We start from the raw sequence: 11,583 nt of genomic DNA, 5'->3' as shown, positions 1-11,583 counted from the left end.
ATTTATTTTATTTATTTATTCATAAACCTGTCGACGATAGAAGTTACAGCGTCGGAGAACAGGCCAGAAGGTGATAGCGGAGCGTTCAGCAGAAAATATTTGTCTTCCCTTTTTTATACCAGACAAATTAAGCCACTGATGTCTCTCAACCATCATAACTGCTACAATAAGCTATGGTACGTTTAGTGCCATTATACGCCTGTAAAATCGTCTTAGAGTACAGGTGAAAAAGAGTGGGGGGGGGGGGTTTTCCAGGAGAGTTCTTTTCTCTTTATTTGTAAGATTGGGGAAAAACAGTTAGCCCGGCGCTGAGGTTGTGACCTGTGCTGCAGGAAACGCTCATCAAGCTTGCTTTCACTTGCGTTCCTTGCTCATCATGTGGCCAGTTAATGTTAAGTCTGGCCACAGCAGGAGTCACAACCTCTACCAGCTCCTCATAGCTTTGGCCGTGAACTCGCGCCCAAATCACGGTCATCCGCATCAATACTGAGCACATCCACTTCCTTGGAAGCAGAGAGCTCAAGCATTGGGACCTGATCGTGGGCAGGAGAAGCCGCGATGCGGGCTCCTGTACCATTCTCAGGGGCTACGGGATCCTCAGACGAAGAATGAGAAAGTGCCGCAGCAGTCTCATTCTCATCTGTAAGATCCCGCTGCGAACCCCGCGATCTCAATCGTCGCGCCGCCTCAACGGGCGCGGGACCAGAACCGTGGGGAACGCGAGCCTGACCGTGCTCATCAAAGCACGCCAGCCGGGAGCGCAGCACTCTAATAGGAAGTGCTTCACAGTCTGCACAAACAGCTCCCTCAAGAGCTGCTTGTGCATGCTGTGCTCCCAAACAATTCACACACAAGGCATGTGTGTCCCCACCCGTAATAAAACGAGGGCAAGGGTGCACACATCTTTTAAATTGTTCGCTGGCCATTCTGATCAACTGATTGACAAACAACACCAAATAAGACAGACAGTTTCAACACAGAGCGCTTGCTGAAGAGCGAAAGCTAGTGTGTGTTGTGACAGTGTCACTTTTATACTTCCGGGTATGCCGTCACATGTTACGTCACGACGCAACACCAATCAGGATTGGATTAGTTTCATTCATACTTCAGAGGCGCACGCTTAGGGAGCGTCCCCAAAGTGTCGATTCTCGACGCAGTGTAGAGTTCCCTCGAAAGGGAACTTACTAAACCATAGACTGTTGAGTAAAATATCCTACAGTAATCCAGGATGCAAAACACATCAAAGCAAACAGAAGTTGAAAACAAAAAAATTAAGAGTTATGAAGGTTCCAGACTAATTGTTGTTTTGGCAGTTAATCTATTCTATTTGAACAGTGGAAGCAAAGCGTGTTGTCTGATTCAAAATGAACTAAACTGATTCTTTCGAAACCTTGGCAATTCTGATTGTTCATGGCAGGTGTGTTGTAATTTGGTCAACAAGATGAGCATACATTAACCTATGATGCAATATATTTTCCCAAATAGAAAGATTAAGAGGTAAACTTACCAGCCTTTTCCCAACAGCACAAACAACATGAAATCTACAACAATAAGCAGAACATGGAAGATGCTTTTTTTGCTCTTTGGTAAGCATTGTTTCGGTGACTTACTTTACAGTATGCATGCTAAATCTTAAATGAATTGATTCTTATTTCCCTATGACAATTTTGAGATGTCTTTGTGGTTCTTTTACAGTGTTTCTCTTGACTAGAGCTCATGGACAGAATACTTCCTGCTCTTCCTCTGAATTCTCTTTTAAGATGTTCAACAAAAAACTTCAGGTATAGCATCTCTGTATCCACAGCTAAAACACTATGTAAACAATTGTAATAAAAGAATGGTACTTTCAGTTTTGACTATTGCAGGCACATCTAATATCAAAGTTAAATTTTGATTTTTATTCTAACTTTTTTTATGTAGGATATGAAAAATTGTTTGGAAACTGTATCTGATAAATGGGAAACAAATCAAACCGCAAACATTTTTAATCAACTACAAATGCTGACTGATATCATCCAGAAGCAACAAAACAAAGGTAATTCAGTCTGTATCTCTCCTTCCAAAAACAAAATTTCCAAACAACATATCAAAGAAATGAAAGAAACACCCATCACATCCTTTCAGCTTATGCTACTTAATATTTTAGCATATATCGCATGCTATGCTATTTTTCCAAAACTTCAACACAGTGCCGTATACCACTTCTGCCGTGCAAAGGCAAAAGACTGTAAATTCGTTTTTGGTCGAAAATGAGTTATTGATATTTTTGTCACATTCAAGACCTCCTTTATCATGTGGATAAGTATCTTGAGTCAATTCCGTAGTTAAAAAAAAAAAATAATGGGTTGTCTTAACACAGTAACTTCCAAAAGTCCATGAGAAACCAAGGCAGAACACCGTAACACCAGTTACAGCTCTTTGGCTTTGTTTTGGAACGCTCAAATTGAGTTACGGTACTCTCCCTTTGTTTAGCCGTGCGTCAATATGAAGTTACTGTGCTGGTGTTCTATCATGCTACCTATCAGATTGTACGGTGTTCTGCCTTTGTTTTACTGTCTATTAAAAATGAAATCACGGTTTAGTCTGTGTACTTTGTACAGCTGCCATCAGTCCCTGTAACTTCTGATGTCCTCAGAGCTTTTTTCCTGCACAAACGTAGTCAGAACATTTAGTTGCTATGGTCTGAACCCGCTCCATCGACAAACGTGCGATATCGATCGCAAAGGATATAGGCCTATGCAGAGTTGACAGAAAAATGTTACACATGCTGTAGCAGGTGAATACAACTAAGAACTAAAGCCCCGCCTCACCCAGTTCATTTTCCTGGTTGAAACACACATGCATCTAGCTGGCAGAGTACACCGCCTTAAACATTTTGCTTTGATATGTTGTTTGGAATAATATATCACAGGGACAGGGAGTGTTAATAATGAAGCAACACGGGTATATTGGTGCATAAAACATAATGAAGCAACAAGTGTAGGCCTACTGGTGCATGCAACATCAGACCAGCTGTTACAAGCTGGTTATACCTACAATCGAAGTGCAAAAGCACAATAATAGGGCAGACAGCTGAAACCACCGCATACTGAAAAGACGCAGAACACAGAAGGTTGTGCAATAAATCGTCGAGGAAGTCCAGAACGCTCTCCCCACTGAGTCTCAAAGGGGAAAGCGCTGCGTTTTTCGTGAACGTACAAGGAGCACGACACCTTCGAACACGAATCTCTGGAAGCGCCTGTGATGAGGGCTATCTGAATGTGAAAGTATGCCTCTTTCAGATCCACCGCTATAAACCAGTCCCCTTGTCGAATGTGCGTGAGGATCTGTTTTATCGTGATCATTTTTGAACGCACGCTTAGCAAGTCTTATGCCACTCGGTATCAATTGAAGATATAGGGTTGTCGCGGTTATGGAATTTCCCTTGCGGTAATGTTGAGTGGCTCAATAGCGCGATATGCGGTATTACCGCCATTTATTTATTTATTTAATTTATATGTATTTGTTGCTATATAAATAAAGTTTACGATGTGGGCAGCATGGACAAAAACGAGGACATTTTCAGTAACCAATGTAACCGAAACTAAACAGCGTCTATAAGCGCATTGAAAGGCTTTCACTCAGGGCGCACATTGTTACGGCAACGGACTGTCTTTGAGTGAGTCATTAAATCGTTCATTCAACGAACACGTTCAAAAAAGCTGATTCATTAAAAGAGATGTAATGAAACAAGGTGTTAATTATTTTTAACTTTGAGTTCCACTTTTCAAGGCTCAGCTGAGCAGCAATGCGTCGCATGGGTAACGCTGAAGCTGATGCTTCACTTATTAGAGACCAATATGGCATTGATTTAATGCGTGACTCGCTGATTTTATTTCCCCGCGGCTTCCTCGAGCTGTGGAATGCTGACCAGCGCTGCTGCTGACGCCATTTATGGTAAATACCCGTGACGTGAACGTTAAAAGGATGATACGACAAATATTTCGCTTTCCTTTGACACGGCAACCTTTTCACGAATATATATGACTTCAAAGACAGACACAGGTAATCGCATGCGCTCAGTCGATCTCTCTCATTCAATGTCTGTGCAAATCCACGAAGCCTCTGTAGGCTACAAATCACCATGATAAACAGTCTTGTTATCATTATGAACTTGTTTAACATTCAATACACATGCATGAAGTTCAAAACAAGAAGGGTATAGCCTTATAAAAAAACATGTGAATATCGCGGTTGCTGCGGTTACTTGCAATCCTCTGCGGTTGACTTGTCAGTAGCGCGGTACTACAATATTGCGGTTATTGCGACAGCCCTAGGAAGATAGCCTACTCTTTACTGCTATGGATGTATTTTGTCATGTCTAATGTATTAATAATGCCATCAGAATGCAACCAAAGCACAGGATATCAAAAAGTAGATGGCTATAAGTAATTGTAAATCATACAAAATAAATGCCATGATCACTAGATTTTATACAGGTGTTACTATAATGATTTTGTTAATGGTGATCAGCAACCAAATATTGATAATGTGGAAGTTACTGCCGTTTGCCTTGGCATGACTTCTCACTTTTTGCTGACAATACAAAGGTAGAGTATAGTAACTTTAAAATAGTGGTTTGAATAGTGGTTAAAAAGTTTGAGCTCAAGATTTTTTTTATGTAGATAATTTGCATTACTAAAAAATCTAATTGCCAGATTTCCAGTGTCCTATCTATAATTAATTTGGCGGGACAACTAAAAATCTTTAAAGTCATTTTTCTCAGTTCCACACTAGCAAGTTAAGGTCTTTTGCCTTTGTAGGGCAGACTTATCCTAATATGTTTTAAAATTGCAAATATAGCACAGCACCTATTTATCAGATGAGTACCATTATGCTATTTCTTTCAAATATAGTTGATATATCCAAAAAAGTACTAAACATATCCTTGTCTTTGCAGAGTTATGGAGCTTACTGCCAGCAAACTGCACAGCTCCAACAGTGCCCAAGGATGGAGGACTGCTGTGTGTATCTGTGATGGATAATACTAAGATCTACTGTAAACCTATGTGCAATGCAGTATGTACATTAGTCTCACTGCTATCAATTTTTTCAGTTAACTAAAAAAACGTATGCTTTCATATACAGTACTGTGCTTTAAACACATTTTGGATTAACTTTTTTTTCCATTAAAATTGAATACGGCATAATGTTTTTTTTTTAGTTTAAGCATACTATAAAATACATTAACTTTTCCACTGTAAACTACATCCTCAAGTTAAAATGGTATCTGTAGGTTTCATTTTAAATCAAATTTAAGGCCTTTAGGATATTTTTTTAAGGCCTGCAAATTTTTTTAATTAATACCATATTGGGGGAGGGTAATATTATACTATACCTTATAATTATATTATATATATATATATGACATTTATATATACACACACATTTACAATTTGATTATATAAGATAATATTCTAGATACCTTATTATTCTACGATTTTTTAATGCACATTAGGAAGCACATTAGCTTCTTATCGTTCCTCCAGTTAACAATTAAAACAATGCGTGTAAGCAGTGTAAAAAATATGGTTCGATCCTCACATTGGTCTGGACAAAAACAGCAGAAACGCTGAATTCAAACTTCAATCTCATCCCCAGCGGTTCAGCTGATTTGGAATCAGTTCGGGGACCTCCCACGACTCGTCCCATTGCGACCTGTTTTACTCCGACCGAGGGCACGCTCGGCACGGACGTTCTGGCGCACATCTCTGCAAGTATGCGTTTCCCCCAGTGAGCCTTCTTGCACAGACCCTGTGCAAGATCAGGGAGGACGAGGAGCAGGTCATATTGGTTGCGCCTCATTGACCCACCCGGACCAGGATCTCCGAACTTGTACTCCTCGCGACAGCACCTCCCTGGCCAATTCCTCTGTGGAAGGACCTTCTTTCTCAGAGATGGGGCACCCTATGGCACCCTCGTCCCGATCTTTGGAAACTCCACGTGTGGTTCCTGGACGCTACGAGGCAGGTTTGAGTACCCTACCACTAGGGGTGGGCGATATGAGCAAAAATTCATATCACGATATTTTTCACTGTCCGGACTCCGGACGATATCGATATTATACCGCGATATGAGAAAAAAAAAATTAGAATTACATTTTAGTACACCTTAGTTAAATTACAGGCAAAATATGTATTTTAACAGTAGATAACTAGAAAAAGGTGAGGCATTTCATTGGACATAGACCTGAAATGTTTTTTTTTTTTTTTATTATTGTGCCATTTTTTCTCTCAAAAAGTGCAAACGTGCAACATGAGGTAGGCCTGAATGTACTTGTTATGTCTTTCCACTTTTTGCTCGTCTTGTCATAATGAGAACAGGCAGCGAATGAAGACTTTATTGATTTCTGAGTGAGAGCCGTCTTCGGGTGTGCTCTGTCTCCGCCGGGAATATCTGTTGTTATAGTTTTGCTTTTTTAAATTAGTTTTTTATTTTAATATCATTTTCAATTTTGCTTAAATTTCAGTTTAGTTTTAGCTAGTTTCATTAATGGTTTTGTTATTTTTTATTTAGTTTTTATTTTGCAAACACATTTCTAGTTTTTATTTTATTTAGTTTCAGTTTTAGTAATTATAGTTTAGCTTTAGCAGAGCGAGACGTTTAATTTAAGTTTAATGTTTGCACAGATTACAGTTAACTCTTGTGCAGACATCTTAATAATACAAATAAAATAATGGTTTGAGATTGAACAAAGCACCAAATAAATAGAACTTAAAAGTATACAAGAAAAAAACAATGAAAATTTTTAATACAAACTAATTCATTCGTGTAAGGAGACAGAATAAAGGCCTACAGTTTGTACAGTATAAAACCCATTACGTCTATGGAGAGTCCCCACAAAGATAGTGGACCAGTGTGTGTGTATGCGCGCGCTTATGTGTGTGTCGTGTGTATGCGCGCGCTTATGTGTGTGTCGTGTCCTGTTATTCATAGCCTAACGTTACATTGCGGGGAAATGTCTCCACGTGGATAATATTATTAGCAGTAAATGTTTTGTAAAAACAAAGATAATAATAGCAGCTTTCAGCCTTTCAACCTTCATGAAAACATGACATCTCAAACATACAGTAGCCTAGAACTTTAACGTTTTTTTTGTGCTTGACGAACTTGTTTTGGTGTTGCACCCGCGTCTCGCAAATGAAACGGCATTCTAAAAATGCTGTGCTCAAGTTAAAAGTCAAACTTGCGTCTCATTACCTTGTTATTTCCCATTCCACCACAAAAGATGCATCCTTTATGAACAGCTGCTTAGCACTAGCGATGTGTTCTATGTTACAGTCCTTCATTGAACGCGTCACAGGACAGCGGTTAATCGCCTCAGCAACTTCACGTGTATGAAGCACCAAATCAGCCATTTCCTTAAACAGCGTATTCGATTCTGTATCGTCATTAGTGTTAACAGTTGTAAAGAGTAGGCTACCAAATTTAACAAAACAATATAACTGCAAAATTTGAATTTATGAATACGGTATCCTCGGTATCGCAAAATCCATATCATGGCACAACATGATACCGGTATTCACGTTCATACCGGTATAGCGCCCACCCCTACCTACCACCAGCGGTGGTGGCTACCATCACTTCCGCTAGAGCATCGTCCACGAGACATGCCAACGCGTTGAAGTGGTACCTCTTCGTCAACTCAACTGGTGCTCTTCTCACCGAGAAGACCCCAGAAAATGCTCGATCATTGTCGTCTTTTCCTTCCTGCAAGATGGGTTGTAGCGAAGGCTGTCTCCGTCCACCCTGAAAGTGTATGTCGCCGCTATCGCCGCATATCACGGCGGTCAGTCCGTGGGAAAGCACGACCTGATCATCAGGTTCCTGAGAGGAGCTCTCGTTCCCTCTTGGGACCTTGCAGTGGTTTTAATTGCCCTGAAGAGTGCTCCCTTTGAGCCTCTGCAATCAGTGGAGCTTAAGTTCCTGTCAATTAATACAGCGCTCCTGGTTGCATTGGCCTCCATTAAGAGGGTAGGGGACCTGCACGCATTTTCCGTTGACGAAGCGTGCCTGGAATTCTCACGTGCCTATTCTCACGTGATCCTGAGACCCCGGCCTGAATATGTACCCAAGGTTCCCACCACTCCCTATCGATATCAGGTGGTGAACCTGCAAGTGCTGCCCCTGGAGGAGGCAGACCCAGCTTTGGCACTTACCGTATTTTCCGCACTATAAGGGGCACTTAAAAGCCATTAATTTTCTCAAAAAACGACAGTGCGCTTTATAATCCGGAGCGCCTTATATATGGATGGGGAACACACGTTCACCAAGACGGGGAGACAGCGCCGAGCAACTTACGCCACTATCTGCCAATGGATCGTGGATGCCTGCCCTGGGCTGATATATCAGTCTCAACTGTGATTCGAGCTTTCACGAAGGCAGGAATAATCTCTTTATTCCATAGACAGTAAAAGAAAGCTTTATTCAGCCAGCTCACATACCCGTATTTACTTCCTGTTTTCGGCCGAAGTCCACAATAGTCGATTGTCGAGTTCGCGCGCGCGATCAAACCTCCTCTGTGTGTTCAACATCTGATCCGGATGAACTATCCATTTGAGCTGATATTCTCAGAACACCACACAGCACCGTCATCGGCTGACAGTCTGAGTCTCCACTGTCGCTTAGTTACCAATGATCGCGCGCGCGCGCACTCGACAATCGCCTACTGTGGACTTCGACCGAAAACAGGAAGAAAATACGGGTATGTGCAGTCAGATTCACCGTGTTCACTCACATGGCTCGGCTGTGCACTTGTAATGACACATTAAGGTTGTTAAGAGGCTAAAAGCAGGTTTAAAACTTGTCCCGTTTAAGTCAACAGGGTGCAAATTTTAAAAAGAGGATAACACGGTGTAGGCAACACCGGTTTTTGTCGTTGTTATCTGTACTGACAGCATTCCCAATTTACAAAAAATGAGCTCAATGTTAAAATTGACCGGAGTTCTCCTTTAATGTTTGAACAACGTTACCATGGGAGTGAACGGAGTTGTCAGAACGCTTAATAAAGTTTGACTATCTGACTGTTTTGTTGACATTTGTTGACATCTAGTGGATGCATAACGCAAACCCAGTCAAACGTTTGACTGCAGTATCTTATGCGCCTTATAATCCGGTGCGCCCTATTTATGAAAAATGTTCTAAAATAGGTCATTCATTGAAGGTGCGCCTTATAATCCGGTGCGCCGTATAGTGCGGAAAATACGGTATCTGTCCAGTACGCGCCCTCCGTGCTTATGTAGACAGAATCCAGTGTTTCAGGACCTCAGACCAACTCTTTGTCTGTTATGGTGGAAAGCTGAAGGGAAAAGCTCTCTCCAAGCAGAGGTTGTCTCACTGGATTGTGGACACCATTGCTTTGGCATACCAGCAGCAAGGTCCACCGTGCCCCCTTGGTGTGAAGGCTCACTCCACCCGGAGTGTGGCTTCCTCTTGGGCTCTAGCGCATGGCGCCTCGCTAACAGACATCTGCAGAGCTGCAGGCTGGGCGACACCCAACACATTTGCGAGATTCTACAATCTCCGAGTAGAGCCAGTATCATCTTGTGTACTCGCTTCAACTAGCTGGTAACTGGATCTGCTCAGGTGTCTTCGCTTGCTCGCCATTCCACTCCTCGGACTGGATACGTGCGATATTTCCTCAGGTGAGTATCCCCGAGAAGCCCCGAGTTCCTCCAGCACTGTTGACGTCAACGCCAGAGTCTATGCCTGCGGCAGCTTTCGCATTGGCTAGGTGCCTCCATGTGCATGGTTCCCCACTGGTGACCCCCACATGTGTATTTCCACTCTGAGCATGTGCCTTTCCCTTGGTAAGCCACCTTGCCACCCCTGGGGTTGAAACATTCCACCCTGCGGGAAGGACACCCCAGTGTTTTCCAATTTGCAGCCCCCTCCGTGTCATATGTGTATTCTTTAAGTCCCCACCCTTCGGGCAGGCAATAATTGCATATTTCCACTGAGATATGCTTCCAAGTGGTATTCCTGTGTTAGTAGGAGTCCTTTGTCCGTGCTAGTCTCACGACAGGGAGCTCAGACTTACGCAGGGCACTGGAAGACAGCCAAGTGGCATGATTAGACTGGGAACCCCATTCGTCGTCACAACATAACTCGTAGTGACTACGAAAGGGAACGTCTCAGTTACCTCCCGAGTATAGAATAACCCTCGTTCCCTAAGCAGGGTTATGATTTCAGCTTTTTAAGAAGATCACGGCTGTTCGAGGAATGCAGTGCTACCACACAACACAAATGGACAACACAGTATATTGGTGGCAACAGGCTGGCTATATGCAACAGTAAGTTTTGCACATTTGTCCAATTTGAGATTTATAAATGAAGGAATCTGTGAGGTTCACGTTACATTATTTACCGTAATGTAAATTCTGAATACTCTAGTACTGCATGCTTAGGTGTACTGAAAAAGGTGTTTTCCTACATTTCTCTGAAGAGTCCAACGTTGAGGTATCAGGAGCCCCCTCTGCCTACTTCCCTGAGAACCATGACTGTCACAAAATAAAGAGCCATGAACTACTGGGGAATATAACAAACATCTTCCAATCAGAGCTGAAAATGGCAGGGATCTCCAAAGGCATTCTGAAGGCATTCGGCCTTCTCTGCGGCTAGAACAAAAAGATTCAAGGAGCTCTAAGAAGTGTTCAGGACTGGCTTTGTGCTGGGTATAAAATTAGAAAGTTTTTTTGGGGGCATTGAATGTAAAGCATGATTCATGGAAGTGCAAAAACTTAAGTAAAAAATGTAAACTGTAGAAATAACACTTAAGGAAATTAGAACATAGTGGTGTGATGAAGAAACATTAATAAACATGTTGTGAATAATGTGCTCAAATCAAAATAACCATAACTTATAATTTAACAATTAATGTATTTTCATAATGTCAAGGTTCAGTATGGAAATACCACAGTATTATGACAAAGGTAAAACCTAATGAGCAAACTGGTACAGGCAAAATCATTTACAAAGAATATATTTTTTTAAGCTTCAATTGTTGGGCTGGGGAGTCTTAAAAAATCTTCAGACATTAGTCATGTTTTTCTAAGCAATTTTACAGTATACAATTAATCACCCTCACACAATGGGAAAATAAAGCAGGCTATTACTAAGGGGTTTCAGACGATTTAATTTCCGTGGCTGGAATAATCTGCCAATTGGGGTCTAAGGAGGAGACGAGAATCAGACAAGATCAGCTTAATGGCAGATGTGCACCAGTCATCCAACTTAACCAATCATAGCCTAAGGCCAGTGAATCTGCCCCTGTTTATTTCATATGCAAATGCTGCATGTGCAACAGAAATTGTGTGATTTTTTCAGGCCATTTCCATTTGTCCAAAATGCGTATTAAAGCATTTCTTTACAAATAAACAGCCTATTTTTAGGATTAATATGAATCCAATTCAGTCTGTACGCAACCCTTTTATTTTCAAACATGGATATCTCTGTTTGGCTGTATTATTGCAATAGGACCACTAGATGCCAGTGTTGTCAGCATTTTAAGTACTTATATGTGAATACATACTGTAACACAGACTC

At 41.6% G+C, this 11,583-nt stretch overlaps 1 protein-coding gene across 1 annotated transcript; it reads left to right on the top strand.

Moving 5' to 3' along the window:
- The first annotated feature begins 1,499 nt into the window (after nt 1-1,499).
- si:ch1073-126c3.2 (uncharacterized protein LOC555816 homolog) lies at nt 1,500-10,875 on the top strand. The gene is made up of 6 exons (XM_056265527.1): nt 1,500-1,586; nt 1,696-1,781; nt 1,921-2,035; nt 4,940-5,058; nt 10,217-10,331; nt 10,484-10,875. Exons 1-6 carry the CDS (start codon nt 1,535-1,537, stop codon nt 10,657-10,659), a joined length of 663 nt encoding a protein of 220 aa, XP_056121502.1. The 5' UTR covers nt 1,500-1,534; the 3' UTR covers nt 10,660-10,875.
- Nucleotides 10,876-11,583: the final 708 nt, after the last annotated feature.

Source organism: Rhinichthys klamathensis, unplaced genomic scaffold, assembly GCF_029890125.1.
Source record: "Rhinichthys klamathensis goyatoka isolate OS25496 unplaced genomic scaffold, OSU_Roscu_1.1 h1tg000235l_1, whole genome shotgun sequence".
NCBI lineage: Eukaryota > Metazoa > Chordata > Actinopteri > Cypriniformes > Leuciscidae > Rhinichthys > Rhinichthys klamathensis.
The sequence above is the reverse complement of the archived record's forward strand: the minus strand, read 5'-3'. Positions and strand labels throughout refer to the sequence as shown.